The following is a 20234-nucleotide window of genomic DNA, read 5'->3' as shown; positions in this document are numbered from 1 at the left end:
CATAAGACTATAATGATGAATATATTTATATATATATATATATATATATATATATATATATATATATATATATATATATATATATATGTATATGATGCAGATCTTAGTGCCACACTGCAGGTCTTCTTTCACTCCACAACATTAATGACCTTCCTTTGCAATTTGAGAATGTATATCACTCAATCATTATTAAAATATGAATGCTAATATTTCAAAAACAGCTTCTGAGATTGTCTATATCTCTGTGATGTGTCAGTACAGCAAGTCTCACATGGTTTTGTTAGACAAGTTGTCAGGAGAACATCACTGTCCTCTGATAAAGGGAGTGGCCTCTTCTTTAATACAGAAAAAAACTCAGTGAGGATCTTTTTTCGGTAATAATAGCTGAAATTCTTTTGACCTATGCACCTATACAAAAGTAAGGGAATTGCAAAGACTGCAGTTGTATTGTTGGTTCACTCAATTGCTGTCTGACTCACTCTGTTACTGTTGTCTCCTTTGAAATGTTAGTTGTTGCTCAAGGATATCTAATTTTATGTTCCAGAAAGAAAGTTAGTAATGTCTTCTAAGCAACAAAGTACATTTTGATGAGGGCGTCAAACAATATTATGAAGAATATAAGAGAAATCAGTTATTTATAGTTGGTTTTCTATCAGGTTTATGGCTGTGGTTTTCATCCATTTAAGGTGCAGTAGAATTTTCAGTCATGACAGAATGTAATTTTGCACACATGTCCCCAAACCCCCCTTTTTGCAAGATACTTTCAGATATGCTCCGTTTCATTGCAGTTTGAGAAATCAGGGCATTTTTATGGTGGATAGACAAATATATATTTTTGTGTTTTGATACCTCTTACAGCTGACCAATGATGCAGATATAATTTTTAAGTGAAAGTTTAAAAGAAATTATACATTTACTTAAAATATGTTCAACTGTTTCACTTAATATTGTGTTTATAAATATGTAGGAATGATCCTAGGACTGAATTTTTAATTTGTGTGTCTGCATGCTTACATGTGTGTGCTGATATGATATTAAAATTATGCTCAGTGAAGCAAGAGATTGATTTTTTATTGTGATTCTTGGGTGTGAAAATAGAATTTGACAAAAAAAAAATCCAAATGAAATTCAAATTTTGCAGTACCTGTTTAATTTGCTTATGTAAAAGCAGAGCATCCTGAATATGTTTAAGAAATGTACAATGAAGCTGTGAATTATGGCATCAAATGTGAGTAAGCAGCCTTCACAGAAGGTAAGACAATCTGTCTGTTATTTGGACTGTATGCTCAGGTTTGCAGTGCGACCTCAGTTTTGCATTTCAATTTTTGCACAATTGTGTTGAAAACTCTTTCAAAATACAGTGACACAATTCATTTCTCAATTTCAGATGGAGGCTATATAAAGATATGTATGTATGTATGTATTCCATATTAAGATTTTAGCATGAAGAATTGCTCAAAATAGATGGCTTATACAGCATGTGACATTTTGCACACAGTAACAACCTACACATCAGAGCAACAAGCATAAACAAAACATAAAGTGGTGTATTCTTCTGCACTATGCAGTAGGTGAAGTGGACATAAACTACAGTAGCCAGATTGATTTTTGCCATCTGGGCTATGTTTTGATCTGAGACCACAACATGATATCACAGGGACTATACTGATGAGATCTACTTAGTATGCCAAACACTCTATGGCACATCAGTTTTAATTTTATGTTCACAACACAAAAACACCCCTAGTACTGTTTTGGTCTATAACGGCTACCTCTAAAACACATGCCACTGACTCAGAGTTGCTGATATTGTAGGGTCTGTGCTAACATCATAAAACCGTTATAGCCACCATGTTGGCAAACTGTGTAGTATTCCCCACTCTCTGAGATTGAACTGATTGAACGAATTTTTCCTGATCTTAAAAATTGTGATATTTGTTTCAAGAACCAGTCAGTTCTCTCCACGGGGACCACAGTGTACAAGGTACCATATTTGAGTTACTTTGGAAGCCATAATTTGACGAGAGATAACCAGATATACTTGTGCAATACTTCAATCATTTGCCAGTGTGCGCTTCTAATCTGTCAGTAGGTTATATCATTACACAAAATTTGCAAATGAGATCTCCTTCACTGTCATTACCAAAGAAAAATAAACTACTAAAAAAGAAAAAAATACATTACACTCATAAGTTGGCAAGCTGGATTGTGGAAGAACCAGTGTGAAAAGGGAGGATTTGCACTAGCTATGAATTTAATGAGAATTGTCATGACACACCACACTTATGGTCACAGCTATATTATTAGCAACAAAACTAGAAAAAATTCTCAGATTATGTCCTCCCATGCCAATTCATACAGGGCGAGGCCTATCCCTGGAAGAGCATTACTTTCAAGCAATTTAATACTTGGTTTTTATTCCCAAGATACTTGACTGGTTCTCACAACATGTGGAACATTAGTACACACTGCCCTCAGTGTGCTCCACAGTATGGTGGTGATTAGTGCTGTGATTTCTTCTACAGAACCTTAATACATGGATACAAGACAAACAGATTTTTTTTTTTGAAAAGTTGTAACAGCACATTAATGGCATGTGAAAGGTACACATCTACAGCACAAATGAGGGAGGCAGGCTTGAATGAGGTACCATTTCACATTTTTGATCTGACAGCCCAGTTATGCTGGTTTGACCGAGTGACTCTGGCGAAACCTCTTCAACCTGTTTGCTGCAGCCACAGCAAGGAAGTGTTTCTGTGGAAATACATACAGGTTCAGATTTATTGTGATCACAACTACCACATGTAAGCAAACTATACAAAGAAAACACAATGTAAAACAATTGGCATATTAAAAGAGTTTTAAGGACTATAAATGTACAGTGCAGTTTATATTTGAACATTTGTAATACATTTAAAGCCATTTCCCTTTCACTGTCATAAAAGTACTATAATGCTTTTGGTGTATATCCCCAAAACTGACCCCTGGATCAGTTATAACTTTTTTATTTAATGTTGGTGTTTCGATTAGGATTAAGTCTGCACGTGAACACAAACATACAGACACAGACACACACACACACACACACACACACACACACACACACACACACACACACAAATAGCGGGCTGGCATACACTATTTTACATGTCATTCTGACTATGACCCATGAAAGTGGTTCCTCACCTTCCACTGGCGATGAGCAGCCAGGTAGCGTTGTAAGCGCAGTTGGGACTTAAGTCGAACTCGCCGCATCTTGGCTTTTTCCTCAAGATTATTCAGCCAGCTGTGCTTCATGCACCCAGTTGCACTTAGGCGGCTGCTGTTATGGTCACAAGTGAAAACCATACAATCAGGTGTCAAATTACACTTGCTATGTGCTATAGCAAGAAAAAAATCCTCTATGTGTCACTGCAATGAAAGAAGGTAAGGGATTTTTTAAAAATGAGGAAGAATTCTATGCTATGGAATAGAATGAGGAAAATGTTAGCAGTGAAGAATAAATGTAAGCAAAAAAATAACATTACCAACATGCAGCAGTGAGGAGTAAACAACCCATACCCCATGATACAACAGGGAGACAATGGGTCTATGGAAGCAGTACAGACATGAGACTGGAGAGTGTTGTGGGTTAAAATCCCTTATTTGACACAGACACAGCAGACCTGTGCATTGTTCTTGCGATACATAAATTGTAGACAATTACTTGCACTCTGAGCAAAGTCATCTATAGCATGCAAATAAAAAAAGAAGTAGGAACAGCCTCCTTCCGGCATGCCCTTTCAATGACCTTATGTTAGCACTGCATCATCGTTCACCTCTAAAACGCCGATACAAGAAACAAAGCCTTGAAGTAGAGAGGGGAGAATGCATCCTCCACAATTAGACATGACTCACAGCCACATGCATTCTATTTAGCATGGAAACAACGTCTGGCAAGTAGTTGCATACGTCACGCAGTACGCAATTATAAATTACATACCATTAAATGACAGATTCAGCCCTTTCTAAATAAAAGAACCGTGCATTTACAAAGATGGCAGTGCCATCTCCCTTGTTGCTTTGCTGCAGTTTCCCGGCAGCTGAGCCATAAACAGCACCGTGTGGAGGCACACAGTCAGCATGCATGACAGCACACTCTGAATGAAACACAGAAAAAGCCCAGAATTACACTAAACTGTCTGTTCATTTTTTTGCAGGATTGCTTTTATTGCTCCTGTAGTTTTTTTTTTCTATCCTCTTACCATACACAGCTCTTTCATATCTTATATAAATATTTAAATGAGAAACAAGGTCAAAGCAACAACAAAAAGACATTTGATTTTAATAACTGAGCATAGCAACTCTTTCTGTGTATCATACATCCTGAATATGAAATGTTGCATTTAAAATTATCAGTTTTCATTAGTTTGACTATGAGAAAACTCATAATGGGGAAGTATTTTGAATAGCATGTATACAAGAAAAGTAAGAGCAAACAATACCTGTATAAACACAGAAGCAAAAGTAGAACATGCTGCATTAAATTCAATCCATACTGCAGACAAGATATCAAGCCTGTCTTTGTCTTCTGTCAGTTGTAGAACACAGTGCTGTCTGCGTATAACAAAAATATAGTATTTCTTTTTTTACATTTCTGTTGACAATATTGGTAGTTTTGTGTTAGCTAGAATAGGAGATGAGAAGTGAAATACCATTTTTCTGGGATGAGCAGCCTGGAAATGAAATCCTTGGCCTCCTCAGACACACTCTCAAATGCCTCTGCATCAAAGTCCCAGTTGCAGTGCAGGATGTTATTCATTGTTTCTGTGTCATTGTCCCCAAGGAAGGGAGACAGACCACTAAGACTGACACAGAGGAGAAACGAGGGCAGGATGGTTAACTTCATCCCTGATGTCACATTAAAATGGTTAGTTTATGATAAAGGGAGCTATTTCATCATTATGTATTGCAGTTTGTCTTTCTATTTGACTTTTATAATTAGACAATATAGACCCCATTTAAGTGGTATAAATGAAACTTTCAGATGCAGATGGAAAGCACAAACAATGCTGAAGAAAAGTAAGGTGGAAAAAAGCAACTTTGGCTTGATATACTGTATCAAATATTGCACTTTGATCACTGTGTCCTCTAAATACACCCCATGGATTTGTCATTAACTAAGATTACTGCAAAGTGTGTAAAAACTTTGTTGAATGAGTTGGTAGTCAAAGGTAAGGACAAACCACAATGTGATTAACTTGAACCTCTCTGCCTGAGACTGGAAGACACGGCATAACATTCTGCGAAATACATTGGTCTGAAAGAACTACTAGTTCACAGCTCTGAAAGTCACATTGGCCATTTACCACACAACTGAATGTGATACTAATTCTGGCCCACAAATGTTAGTATACAGATGAGGGCAACATTTATATCAGGGCAACAAGATTTGTTTTTGTAAATTTGACTCACATGACTTCCTTAAAATAAAAAGATGAATACATAAAAATCAGTTACTATTTTAGGACTGACACCAGCTCTTTAGTCCATCTGATAAGTATGTACTCTCTTTCTGGGTGAGTTCTAAAGCTCCAGCAACAGCTGTCAAGTTATTAGGTTTAATTGAATCAGTCCAAGTCTGAGAAAGACTGCAGTCAATGTGGGACAGCAGTTCATCTAGGGCTAAGGCATTGAGGCACTCCAAAATGTAGTCGAGACCAAAGAGGGACAGTGAGGATTGTGAATGACATGTTATTTATTTGTTTGCATGGGACTGAGTCACCAGAGAGAAACATTATTTGGTTTGTTACTGAGTATGAAAGCCTGCCTGCGCAGAGAGCACACTGGATGCTTTCAATTTCTCATCACTTACTGAAAAAGACCTTTGCCCTTTAATAATCCCAATGTTGTGTTGTATCCATGTTTTATCTAAGACCTCTCTCTCCCTTTTTTTTGCCTCTCTCAAATGGATGTTGGGTGCTTATTCAATCTTTTGGCTAAAAACAATTGTTTATGTTTAGAATATATTGTATTTAAACTGTGAGATGAAACATAAACATAAACAATGGGTAACATTAAGGACTTTCTGTAGTGTTTGCAAAAAATGCAAAAATGAAAGTGATAATATTTTATAAAATTTCTATATATGAAAAAATAACCCTTTGGTCGAAATTAGCCTTGACCTTGAAATGGCCAGAAATAAATAACATGTGTTATGATCTTGTTTGTTCTTTTTCCCCCTCAGCCGCCACTATAAAACAATATGATTTGAGGGGGGGGGGAGAGAGAGAGAGAAAAAAAAAAAACATTTTCCATCTTTTTTGTCAGTCTGGGTTTATATTTCTGAAAGCTTCTTTTCCATGTCAGTTGCATGAATCTCTTGTTTACAGAAAGCTGCAAGCCAGGGTGCAATATGTAGTGTGAATAGGAACAGAGAGAGTATTGAAGATACAATGAGTCTACATTATATAATCATAACTTCCCCATGCAGGTTGTCAAAATCCAGTGCAGGTGCAGGGACACTCACAGCATGTATGTGATGACTCCTACACTCCACATATCTGTTGGGAATGAAACAAAGTCATAATTGACGACTTCAGGGGCCAGGAATTCTGGGGTGCCGAAGTTCACCTTTAGCTTCTCTCGTGGCCTGTACCTGAGGGAAAAATACAAATTATTATTTGATTGTTGAGTTCAGCTGTACTCAAACCAGTTGTGCAAATGTAAACATACAGTAAAGTCACTTTGTACTGTAATATTGCGATGGGGTTATAAAAGATTTTCTGGTTTTATTCTGTTTTATTTTCTACCTAAGCATTAAGCAACACATTACAACCAATACACATCTAGACAGAAGCAATTTCACCACTGTTTCCTGTTTCCAGAGTCATAAAACCTGGTAGAGATAGGTTAGTTGGTCCTCAGAAATCAAGGTTGCTGTTCAAAGTGTTATTGAGCAATTGTAGGGCAGTCTTTCCTCTAGACCATGTGGACATCTGATGCCCCAGTGCAATGATAGTACAATTTGCATTTTAGGATATTATAAAGGATACTGAAAACAATTACATCATTGTCATAATTATAAGCATGCATTATCAGTTTATCTGTCAGAATGTTATACTCAAAATTCTGAAAATATGCCATCATCTCTGAATGTCTATGTTGATGTTGCCAGTTTGACAGCTCAGATTGATTAGAGGGTGAGGGGAAGAGAGAGAGGCTTTTGCAATGAATAATTTCAGTAGGTGATTAGCAAGTAACGTACATTTTTTCTTATGAGTACAGACATTGTTGGTAATATATATGTTTAAGGCAAAAAATTTTCTAGGCAAAATGTGTTGTTTAAATTAAAGATTTGTATTTTCTGACAATAAACAATGAAGAATTATTAGCCATTACAGACATTACAGTCATTACAGCTTAGAGGCTCCAGATAAAGTGTAAACAGGGTCAACAACATAAGACTCCAGGTACAAGAGTGCCATCTGCTGGTCTGAAGTACCAGAGATGGAATAAAGTTATTGCACCAGCAGTAGTATGCCACAGCCAACTGTCATTGAAAAAGAGCATTCAGCACCATGAGACTATGACACCATGATGAAAGACTTCATCCTAAATTGAGGTTATAATTATCCTGGCCCTGACAGGAACAGAGCCCTCATCTGCAGTTTAACCTTCACACACCTGGATCAAACCAACAGAGCATGATAGAAATACAGTGGAAACTGGACACCACCCTGACAAGACAAACACACACAGATGCATGTACACGCGCACGCACACACACAGGCAAACATGCACATACACACACACACACACACACACACACACACACACACACACATCCAAATAAAGTTTCTAAAAACTTGAGGGTTGTTGTTCTGGACACCTACTTTCTTGCCAGTCCAAAGTCAATTATCTTTATTTGATTTCCTGTGTTGTTCACACACAAAATATTTTCTGGCTGTGAAAAAGAAAGAGTAAGAAATTAGATACTTCACAAAGTGTGTGGAGGTATGGTAAGAGATATTGATAAAATCTAATTGATATCTTTGATGCATGTTAAAGGTAAAGACATAATGAAACTATATAAATAAGACCACCACATACCTTGAGGTCTAAATGGAGAATGTATTGCTGGTGTAGGTACTGCACTCCCTCACAGATTTGTCTTGTAAACACAATGGCATCCAGCTCTGTCAATTGGTAATTCTCATCAATGATACGGTCAAATAGCTCCCCGCCTTCCACACTAAAAAACAATAAATTATTTCAAGTTAAACATTCCTAGAAAAATTTCCATCATGTAAAAACCCAGTCATTTAATATAGTAGTCTGATGAAAATGCTTGTTTTGTAACTATAAAAACTCATATTCTCACATTGTGGACATAAAATACAACAGATAATCATTGCTGGAGTTTTAAATTACAGTAAGGACATGAAAAAATATTTGGACTTTTTTCACTTCAAAATGCTGCATAACTGGATCCTGCAAGCTTTCATTTTCAACTTGAAAAATGAGTGATTTGTTGGTCAGAGGTGTACTGCTAAAAGCAGATGGGAAGTAGATTTTAATGCAAGGTCTAAGCTAGGAGAGCCACTTTTAAAGACGTTGAGCAAAAATAACAATCACAAATACTGTAGGTGGTACTATAAATTTCTATTCAAAACCCTTTGGAAATTATGTCTCATAGCATTTTCAGGTAAATTATCTCACAATGAAACGGTTGTTCCAAGGACTTCTTTTATGCATGGTCAAATGTCTTTCACATATAGCATTCAAATTCTAGTCTAATGCCATCTAATGTGTCCCCTAGATGTGAAAAAGTTGAAAGATGTTTGATTTCACATTTGGACAAATGATGTCTTTGAGCTTGGTGATGCAGTTCCTGTATTGAACTATAGTCTGCAACATGAAATTATGTTTCTCAGTATTCTGTATTACTGCAAGTGGGTAACTCAGAAAACTCAAAAAACCCCAAAAACAGCAATGCAAAAATCCCAAAGCTCCTGCTTCACACACACTCTTTTTCACATAGGGTCCAGTGCAATGCTACTAGGTCATATTACCCATACGGAAATTAAATAAATTTCAGTGTATTCAGAAATATTCTGTTCCTCCTGAGAATATGCTGCAAATACAATTATAATATATTAAGACCAATCATAAACATATTACAATATACCAAAACAGCAATAAGTTACCTATTTTAAACATATTTATTGAGCTAAAATATATACTGTCTAAAATATGTTCTTAAAACATTATTTTTTTTGTATTTGCTAATGGTTATGTTCATAACAGGAAAAGCAGAACAACAGGAAAGTGTTTCCCTTTTTTTCAATTAAGTATTTGGAGAAACTTCACTCTGACAGATGCTCACTCCAATCGTATAGTGTATGAGAAAGCTGTCAAACCAGGTAAAGTAAGATGTGAACTTACTACTCCATGATAAGGGTGAGGTTGGATCGAGACTCAAAGGCATCGTAGAGCTGGATCAAATTGACATGGTTTAATTGGTTCATGACACCAATTTCATTCTTCACTTCATCCTGAATTGTTGCAATGTAAGAAAATGTAAAAAAAAATGTTATTCAGTTAATGAAAATTAGAATGAAAGCAAAATGACACATCAAGCCATATTTTAGTGCAACTGATGGTGTTACAGGGTATGCTTTCTAGTTGCTGTTGCAAAGCAATTACTTTGAGAATATGAGTACAGTGTTCTAATTTTACACACAGATTTCAAAAGGAAAAACAACAGTAAAATAGAAAAATAGACAAAAAATAAAGAAGAAAATGGTCATTAATTACAAGAGAAGATTAAAAAATGGATCTATTTTTAAATTGGAGAAGACAAGCCAGATCAAACAGCTGCTTTAGAGAAAGCTATTAAATATCTGATTGATGATTATATTCACAAATTATCATGAAAGCATTCCATCCTTTGAAGTACACATCAAGCACTTGTTAAACTTTTGCAGTGCAGTGTCCTACCTTACTCTTAAGCTTGCTGAAGCAAGCTGCCAAGTATGGCAGAAATGTGTTTCAGTATCTTAGCTTACAACAGGTGGTGCCTGTGGAAGTCATAAATATCTAATGCTGGGAGATTTATGACAAACTAGATTCCCATTTTGCAACTGTGTTCCACTGGAAACATTTTCCCTATCGCTGACCCTTAAAAGACCTTAAAAGATTATGCAGACTCCTGCTTGGAGGAAGGAATCAGGAAACAGGACAACAATCACATGCAGTTTTTTTGACTAACATAATTTGACAGAATCTGCACCACACAGTGGTGCGAGAGTTTTGAACCTGATTCAAGGATGGCAAATGTGGCAGACAAAGCGAACAGGGGAAATGCTCATTATCCATCTGCAGTCAAAATTTGTCATTGCGAGGGAATTTTCCTTAAGAGAAATGTGCATGCAGAGGCATGTAAATCAACATCACAGAAACCAGAAGAAGACTCCCCTCCCACACAAACTCACCCTGTCCTTTATGCCTTTCACTTTAATAATCTTGGCAGCCAGTGTCAATCCCGATGAAAGCTCCGCACACTTGTGGACCTGGCCAAAGCGGCCCCTGAACAGAAACATACATTCAATTTCTGAAATGTAGTGGAGAAACTTCTTATTCATCTCATTGTCTTTCACTTTTATCTAATTAAATCTTGCATATGTTTTGCAAACAAGAACAGATTTTGTAGAGTGTGCCTCCAGTCTAGGGGCTTAGAAGTTTCTAAATAGTCCTCAAATGGATGTCATAGAGTTAAAGGACTGTGTAATTTTTTTCAATTTCTCTGCCCATTTCCCTTGATCTTGAAAATCTAGACATATAAAGAAGCAACCAGCAAGACTGCAGGCCCATGAAGACCACAGGTGTACACATTTGCCTTCTCCAAGTGCTTTCATGCTGACATGCCTTTGAGATTTTTCCTATGTCAGCCAACATCAGGATTTTGGATATGGGTGACTTTGCGTACACATTCCAACAGTTTCATCAACAGGATACTGTTAATCACACTCATATAGTTTATTTATCAGATCTCTTTAAGACATGATAGTGTGCCCTCCTTGAAAGAGACACAGCCAACTAAAGAAAGATCTGCAAATGGACCCTCTTAACGCTTTGCAAAAATAAACCTTGCTCACGATACATAGACAACAAGCCAGTGCTTTTATTTGTGGACACAGCAGGGGATTAGCTGTGACTCTCTCGCCAGTTGTTCAGCACAGCCTCTTCATGAAATGTGTCCCTCGCAGTGAATATAGAATATCACACCGCTGTGGAGGTCTGTGTTTGCCTGCTTATTTGATAATTCTGGAACAGAATGCTACCATTGCCCTTTGAGCGTTATCTACATCATTGGTGTCAGTGGATGAAAATGAACAGATACTGGCACAGAATTTTCTTGTGTTGTGAAGCTGTCAACTAAAAATAGGTGGCCCTTAACAAAATTGCTCAGGACAGTCTGATCTCCACAAAATGATTCATAAAATGTATCAGCACCCGAGAGAGAGTGATTTATCAATACCATGTGTCCAGAATGGAAACATTTTGTGGAATTTATAATCTTCGTAAAGTAGTTCAGCTTGGTGTGAGTTGATTTATGACAGTTATACTCTGCACCCCCCCCCCCCCCCCCCAAAAAAAAAAAAAGTTTTTCTTTACCATCATGCATCAATCAGCATCTAAAAGTCAGGTCTTAATTCACTATATCAGTCACTGCAGTAGATATTTTGGAGATGCGCCATTCCTTACTGATAGAAATAAGAGCGAATGAAGACCAACAGTACTCACCCTCCCAACACTTCATTTGTCTTCACAGCGTAATATGAGCCTATTGGAACCTGTTTGGCGCTCACAATGCGGTGCTCAAAGGGGGCTGGCATGGGTGGGCAATCATCTGAAAAATGAGAAGGACCAAACAATTGATCTTGCTTGCTGTCTCTGTTTAGCTGTGTGGAAGGGTGCCTGAATGGACTGGATAACTGGTGGGTCATGGTGTGCTGACAATGAATCTTCCAGCCGTACAGTTCAGAATCATTTGCCTTTGATGCCAACACTGGCTAAAAATAATAAAGATGACTGTTATTATTTCAAGGAAAATAATAAAGTGGAGGACATGGAATGACACTCACCAATAACTAACAGCTGCATCTCTGGAGATTTCAACTGAGTTCCTGAAGTAGAGTTTGTTGAGCTTACAGATGATGGCACCTCAAGGCCAGCTTGTTTCTCATTGTCTCCAGCAGCCTTCTGCTCAGGCTGCTCCTCAGAATCAATAGCTTTGGCTCGTGCTATGTCATATGGTCCTGACTGGACCTGCTTGTTTTGGAATAGAGCTGGTGGCTGATCTCTTTCATTGGGGCTCTGGTCTGGTTCATGTGGAGACTTTGGTTCTGATTCTGACTGTGGTTGTTCTGGTTGACTGGCTGGCTTCATGCTATCTTTGTGAACCTGTATTACATTGGTGACAGAGCCCTGTGGGCTCACTGCTGGCAGAACATCTTTGGTGTGGGTGTTCTTATCCTCAGAGAGGAGTGTGATGCTTTTGAGGGATTCTTGATGCTCTTCCCTTTTCTCTGTCCCCTGCTCTTCACTGATGTCCTGGTCCCTCTCCAACCTATCAGAGACCCAAAATATTGTACATCTTTATAACTGTATTACATACTGTAAATGGTGTTTGCTACATTGTTCAATTCAGGAGCTTATGTAAAGTTAGTGCTTTAGTGTGGTTAATGCCTATTCATCATTGCCTATTCACCATTCACACAGACTAAAACACTGAGTTAAATAGAGAGGTACTGTCCAACCAGGTTTTCCAATTAAATTCCAAGATTAAAAAAACTGATGAAGTTGGAGGAGTGATCATATTGGTTCATTCAGAGCAGATATGAATTATACCAAGTCTTTGGGTGAGACAGAAATAGGCTGGGCTGGCACCTATGAGGACCAAGATTGGGCTCTATTGGTGTGTAGCATTCTTTTTACATAATCCATATTAATTGAGTGATGATATGTATCCACATAAAGTCTCAATTAAATGTCATGGGGGACACAAGAAAATGGACACATGTAGATAGCAGGGAGTAACGGTTCTGTGTGCAATAGGTATGTTCGGGAGGAAACAACATCTGCCCAGTTTGGATTCTAGGAAAAGGCTTAATGAAGGCATAGGCAAAATGCAGACCATAGCAAGGCCATTTGAAAAAGACACACTTCTCTGTTTAAAATCTAACCCAAAGTAATCATGATTGCTCAATAGTAAATAAGAAATGAATTCTTTGTAATTTTACGAAAGATATTGCTTTGTGAAATATGGCTTTTTTCTTTCCTAAAAGCCTACCTTGAATTATTGTCATCTGGACTATGACTTGCCAGCTGCTCAATTCAAGTCAAATGGAGAACTTCAATTTTATTCTAGTGCTTTTTCGAGCCCTGTCCAGCTGATCACGTCAATGTAACATGCAAAAAGTGTTCTTATATATAAGGGAAGCAGCATTTTCTGTGAAAATTTTCCTAGGTAAACGAAAAGAAGCAATGGGTAATATTCTGCACAGTTATTCAGAGCTTATTCAGAGCTGTCGAGAGCAATGACTGTGTACAGGGCATTTGAGGGGACAGTGTGTTTAGTGTATGGGGCAGATGAGGATACATGGTGTACAGTGTATGCGGCATTTGATGCAATAATATGCATGCTTCTCCTCCTGTGTGGTATAAAGCACTGTAGATGTGTCTTCTACCTCTCTGTATTGGAAAACACAGTCTCCTGTTGATCCACTTACATTATTTCCATGACAACACCCTCAGCCTCCCTAACTGGCACAGCCATGCATGCGCTTCCCTCCTGGGCCTGTTTCTGCAGTGTCCTATCCAGGTCCTCTGTGCCCACCCCAATGTCCTGGGCATCTTTGGCAAAGGTTTGTGTTCGGGTGGGTTCTCTGCTGCTGAGGGTGACCTCCTTTGGTTTGCGGGGGGCTTTGTTTCCAGCATCGCAGCTTGCAGGGCACAATACATCCCCCTGGGCTGCTGGGACATCCAGAGGGATGATAGCCATGGTGAATGTTGAAGGGCTGGACTGACAGGGAGATGGAGCTGCAGGGACATGGATCTCACTCCATACTGCCTCCCTGGGCTCCTCTGAAGCATAGTGTCATATGGGTATAGACAGCATGCAATATTTAATAACAGAGAGAAAATGCTTTTCTCCTTTAAAACATTAATATAAAGTATACTGATAGAGTGGCATTGTGTTTCCCACAGTTATGTCTGTGGCACATATCCTGCTTCATTCATTTATAGAGAATTTTAGACTCCATCATGAGTGAATATGTGGGTCTGCAAATACATAATATAAGATTTTATCAATTTAGAAGTGCAAAGATATAATTGTAGGATTGCATTCATGCTTGAGGCCACATGCTGTAAAACTAGTCAATGAGATTGACTATTGGGTAAACAGTTCTAGGACAATGTGGAGCCTAATGTATTTTATCAAAGCTGAATGCATATTCCATATTAATAAGGTGCTGAACAAAAGACCAATAGATCAGAAATGAAAAAGAAAAGAAGGCCTGCAGACACTGCACACACTACAGCTACTGTGAACCTATTTATTTACTTATTTATTTACTCAAAAATTAATTGGAAAAAAATTATTGGATCTTTGGTAAATGGATTTGAAATACTTTCCTCTTTCTGTATGATCTGATCTGGAATCACTTGTTGCACATTGTCTCACCACAACGACCTCTGTACTCACATACGAGCACTGAAGTGAGATGAGTGCAATCCTCTGATACACTCATACACAGCCAATGGCTATTTTTCACACTAAAAGTCTGACAGTTTCTTTTTTGTGAAGTATGCACTGATTGGAGGGTAGGCATGGTTCCACTGACATCATGTGAGCAGCTCACAGGCAACTGACAAGTTGCAGGTGCCTGAGAGCTAAGTGATGAAAAAGACCTACTAACAAACCCACCTTTATCTCTGTAAGAAAGCCAATTGTTTCCACCATTGTGGAGTCACAGTCATGGCTGGCTGATAACACAGCTCAAATTGACCCAAGGCTGTAGGACTCAGCTTGCACTCAAGATGAGCGTCTGGCTGAGTGTGCCATTTACAAGTGCATGTGAGTGGATTTTAACAAATACAAATTGGCAACCTTTCCACATCTGTTCCAATAAAAAGACAGTCATGCAAGGCTTTGCTCACCTTCAGCAGCTTCATTGAATTCATCCTCAACCTGGGTTCCTTGATTGCAAATGTTCACCTTTGGTTTCACAATTTTGTCTTCCGAATTGTCCTTTATCTGTTGAAAAATATATTTAAATTGCATCCACATCAAATAAAGGCAAAATAGGTTGATCCTTGTTTTTTTACCTTACAACTCTGCAAATGCCAACACTGTGTTGTATGGGCTTTCTATCATAAACACTTTTTCCATAAAGCTTTACAGCATGCTGGAATTCATATGCATGAAATAATTTTCCAACAGACTGGATGGAAAATGATTTAAATGGTATAACTGACAATTCATTGAGCTAGATCAGTTGGCTCACTACAGGTGGTTGAAGATTGAACAACACTAAGTAAATTAACTTGTTAAACAGTACTTCAGTGTATTTGTGAATGAAAAAAAGCATGTGGCCATTCAGCAGTCCACAGTCCACTGCAATAGGTGGTGGTACACATGACCGCATGTTTTGCAAATGAGTATTACATCCACTGAAGAAGAAATGTGCCCTTTACAGCAAGCATCCTGGAAGAGAAAACAGGTAAAGCTGAAGGAAAGAAGCAAATAATTATTTGCAATTTGTCCTCTGAATGACAGGAACAAATTTGTAAGCTGATATTTAAATAAGTTGTGTTTTAGTGATGTGTTCAATACTGGAGTTCTAGTGCACATGATCAGGCCAGCATTTCCGAATATGTGCATTTCAGCCTCTGCTCAGATAAGCTGAAAATTTTAGGTTCAAAATTATGTCAGATACATGGAGACATGCCAAAAGGCCAACCACTGAAATTGAGTATACAGTATGTAAGGGATGACAGAGTATGACCATGCCTGCGTTTCATCATCTGAACCAAAACACTTGCCCTAGTATTCCACACCCCAATCAGTTTGGAGTTTCATTAATATTGCTGCCACTTTAACTCATTATTGTGCCATCATAGACACATCTGTATCTAATTCCATATGCCCTCGGACCCTATGTTGGGGCTGAAGTATAGGATTGTAGCTCTACTCATGTCCTTCTGAGGAATTCTTCTCATCATTCTTCTCCCATAGTGCATACTACCTTATTATAGCTGCAATCCCACTCTGCAAAACATACATGTCCTTGACACCTTGATACTGCATGACTTGGTTTTTAAGTTTAGCAGCACTGCTAGGGGCCTTGAGCTGTGGATTGAAGGTACATTACTGTCACTGTTACTCACAGAAGTACTGTTTGGTTCAGCTTGTATACTCTACATGATTCAATGTAGGCCTGTATGCCTTTATCACAGGATAGAGGATACATGTGTTCCATGTATCCCTGTATCATAATGAGCAGTCCATCCAGGGTATTCTTACATAGGCTGTTTGTTTCTATCTCTTACTTGTTCTTTTGCTTTCAGGGACAATACAAGTGTTAATCACACCCCCTATGCTATTTAGTTTGGTATGGAGCACACACAGTTCAGCAGGTCTTCTTCAACCACTCATACTGCCTTGATGGAACACACCCAATGATAATATCAACAATTGCAACAGTATATCTTTGAAATCACAGTATAACTGTATAACCTCATGTACTGGAGAGGACTCAAGGTTCTTTGATTTTGGCACTGTCAACCTTAGACAGACTTACACAGCCTGCCCCCATCATGCTAAATTTCTACATGAAGAAATATCATTAATTAACATTTTCCCATTGGTTCAGCATCTTCTATACTAAAACTCTTGCCATCACTGTAATGCATAAAAATTGTACTTGTTATTAATAATTGTATACAGCGAAACAGCGAAAGATTCTGCTTCCAGATCAGAGCATGGTAAAACAATAAGGTAATAAAAAATGTTATTACACAGCATGATAACTACAGATGTAACAAAGAAGTAAGAAACATTAGATGCTGTTGCACAGCATGGCCACATTCATGTAGCTTATGTACACATTGATTAGTAACATACAATAATGCTTAATTTTTTACACTTCTGAAGTTAAGGAAATTGTTAAGCTGATTTCCCTATTATCTACAATGTAGTTACAGAGCAACAGCGTCTTGTTTCTGAAGTATTTATTGCTATTGAGGGTTTAATTGCATGCTTGTGGTATGTGTTACATCATATTTAGAATGATAAAGTCCTTAGGTTCTATACATTGCTTTGTGCTTATATGTCAATATAGGCATGCATTTGGGATCTCAGCACTATGTTTGGTACTGACACTTCCTGTGCAGCTTTTCATGCCACTTTAGATGCACAAGTTGCTCTGGATAGGAGTGTCTGAAAATAACAACAGTGTAAATGAAGTATGTGCTGAACATAGGCATATTTAAACCTTACTGTAAAGTGCTACCACATTTGGTTCTTTGTTAGATTAGCACTTTAGGGCTCTGCAAATACACCCTTAATTGTTCACACTGATGCTCAGAGTTTGGTATACCCCATACCAGATTCTTACCTTTTCATACCTTTTTATATTCTTTTTCAATTTATTTATTTACATACATAACCAATGTGCGTCTCCAGAGCAAATGTATTATATATATATATATATATATATATATATATATATATATATATATATATCGTCTGCATCTCATCATGCAGTGCTTCTAATATTGTTAACTCTATATGGTTTTTGCTTGTATTGTATCTCACTTGTAAGTCGCTTTGGATAAAAGCGCCTGCCAAATGTATAAATGTAAATGTAAATATATTTCACAGGAGTAACGAGAACACCAATCACATAGACATAGCACATAGTTCTGCAATAAATAAGCATCAAGCTGAACTTAAAGGTATACAGGTATAGAGCATACTTTAGCATAGTTTCAGTTTTGTATAATGCTTCCCAATTGTCTTTGAGAACAACACATGAAATGCTTAGTGCATCTATGTATGTATGTATTTTGTTAAGTTTGTTAAGTTTGTCTTATTAGTGTTTTATTTTTATATGATAAATGTTATCATGTTATTTTATCAATATGTATTATTTTTATTCTTTTTCTCCTCTGCTTTTATTGTGCTATATGAAGATAAATCCATAGTATTTCTTACATATGCCTCTCCTCTGGTATATGTGCAGTAAGAGCTATTTTGACACTGTATAACTGAAGACCTATTATTTGGACCACAGCTTGCTAAGATACAGATTTATTCACAATAAACAGACTAAGTGGGAGAATTCACATCCCTGAAAAGAAAACTAGATTATCAGAACACTTCACGGCATGGAAGTCGGGTAACACTACTGTGATTCAATACTGAATATGCATATAAATATATCAGGGAGTAAATACATTTAGAAAAATAATTTCCAGGTGTTTCTGCAAATGTTTGGCAGCATTATAGCCATCTGTGTTTTCTCTGGTATTATAAATTAAATATTTTTGTTACTGTCAGAAAAACAACTTACCATGAAGGCAAAATAAATGTGATTGCTTCTACATTAGTCTTTCATGTGATTGTTTCGTTTTTCAGATGAACAAAATATCAGTGATTAAATCAAAAGGCAATCTTAATCAGAATTGTTAAATGTAAATAAAAGCCTGGAAGAAACTATTTTACAGAGTTTGGTTTTGCATTTGTGATCACACAAAATGCAAAGACTTAAATTAAATTATAATTTCTTGTATCTGACCAACAAAAAAGTCTGTTAGTCGCATTAGAATTAATATAAATGTTGTTAATGTCTTACGTAATCAAACCCTTTGCAGTGAAATTGTTTGCGTGAAAACATTCATTAATTTAAACTGAATTAATTTGCAGACATTTATTGGATTGTGACTCATCAATGACTCATTAGCACCACTTGCCTAAAAACAAAAGCTGCTTGACAATTAAACAAATAATCTACACGATTAGAGGATGGGTGTTGAGCCCACAACATGGAAATAATAACTATTTAAACAAGGACACGAGACCAATAATAATCTCTGCTTTCACTTGGTTGCCTCACTGTTAAGTACTTATGAGCATGTGGGTGTATGGAGTATGTGGTATGAGAGTTCTCATTGTGCACTAACCTCATTGTCTTCACTCTCTAGAAGGCTCCCTTTCCTCCAGGGCACAATGCCTTGGAGGATATACTTCACTATCTTAGAGTTCTGGAAGATATTGCCTATGTATCCCAGGACTTTGTCCATGGTGGAGACAGAGCTCTCAATGCCCGCAAGCTTTTCCCGTTGCCTTATACCTTCCTGCTGCAGGGTCTGTAGTATTTCCACCGTTTCACTATACAAGGCTTTGATCTCTGAAAATGAGGCCAGGTCGTCACCTCTGTGTCCTCCAACAGTGTCGGAGGAGTCCCTTTCCTGTTTCAAAGTGGACACATCTCTCTCCAGGCTTCCCAGACCCTGGCAGACTAAGTCTAACTTCTTCAGGACCTCTTCCTGGTTTCTGGCTATTTGGTCAACTCTTGCATCGAGGAGATTCAGCTTCACCTCCAAGCCACTCAGGCTGTTCAGCAAGGTGTTGGCGGGTTTCTTGACCAGAGATCCTGCTCCTGAGGCCCCTGCATTGTCCAGTTTGCCTCCTTCATACATCCTGGCAATACAAGTGGCCAGGGTCACTTGTTTGCTCATTGTTCCAGGAAGTTATCTGGTAGATAAAGTATGACGTGAAACTGAAGTAGGCAGGGGATATTCACTAATCCCTCCTCACTCCATCCACACCATGAATCGCTTTCTATTTTAGTGAGAATTCATTTCTCCAGGCTTCTAAGGAGATAGTGTTCTTATCACAGGAAAACTGTTCTGTGGATCCCTTTGTCTGTATGTGCCAGAGACATGACACCACTTAAATAAACACCTCAGCCTGGATATGTTATCTCTGTACTTGTTGCTTCCCCTCCTCTCCCTCACAAAGTTTTTTATATGACCTACCAGTCTCTCTGGCAGCCAAGTCCCTGTGCTCACTTGACGTCACCAAAACATTTAAATTCATTTCAAAAGATGTTGTTGATTGGCAAGCATGCAAGGAATGACATTTTGAAATCTGCTGCCATCTGCCAGGGCAAAGAAAGTTG

The 20234-nt window shown here is 37.8% G+C and overlaps 1 protein-coding gene across 1 annotated transcript; it reads right to left on the bottom strand.

The window, feature by feature from the left end:
- Window positions 1–2500: 2500 nt before the first annotated feature.
- Window positions 2501–19925, bottom strand: LOC118782164 (myosin light chain kinase 3-like). The gene is made up of 13 exons (XM_036535451.1): window positions 19234–19925; window positions 15208–15304; window positions 13776–14016; window positions 12129–12613; window positions 11788–11893; window positions 10476–10569; window positions 9427–9536; window positions 8092–8233; window positions 7875–7945; window positions 6509–6637; window positions 4695–4847; window positions 3187–3322; window positions 2501–2754 (listed from the first exon to the last, which is right to left on the bottom strand). Exons 1-13 carry the CDS (start codon window positions 19789–19791, stop codon window positions 2680–2682), a joined length of 2397 nt encoding a protein of 798 aa, XP_036391344.1. The 5' UTR covers window positions 19792–19925; the 3' UTR covers window positions 2501–2679.
- Window positions 19926–20234: the final 309 nt, after the last annotated feature.

Source organism: Megalops cyprinoides, chromosome 8 (genome assembly GCF_013368585.1).
Source record: "Megalops cyprinoides isolate fMegCyp1 chromosome 8, fMegCyp1.pri, whole genome shotgun sequence".
In the NCBI taxonomy this organism is placed as follows: Eukaryota; Metazoa; Chordata; class Actinopteri; order Elopiformes; family Megalopidae; genus Megalops; species Megalops cyprinoides.
The sequence above is the reverse complement of the archived record's forward strand: the minus strand, read 5'-3'. Positions and strand labels throughout refer to the sequence as shown.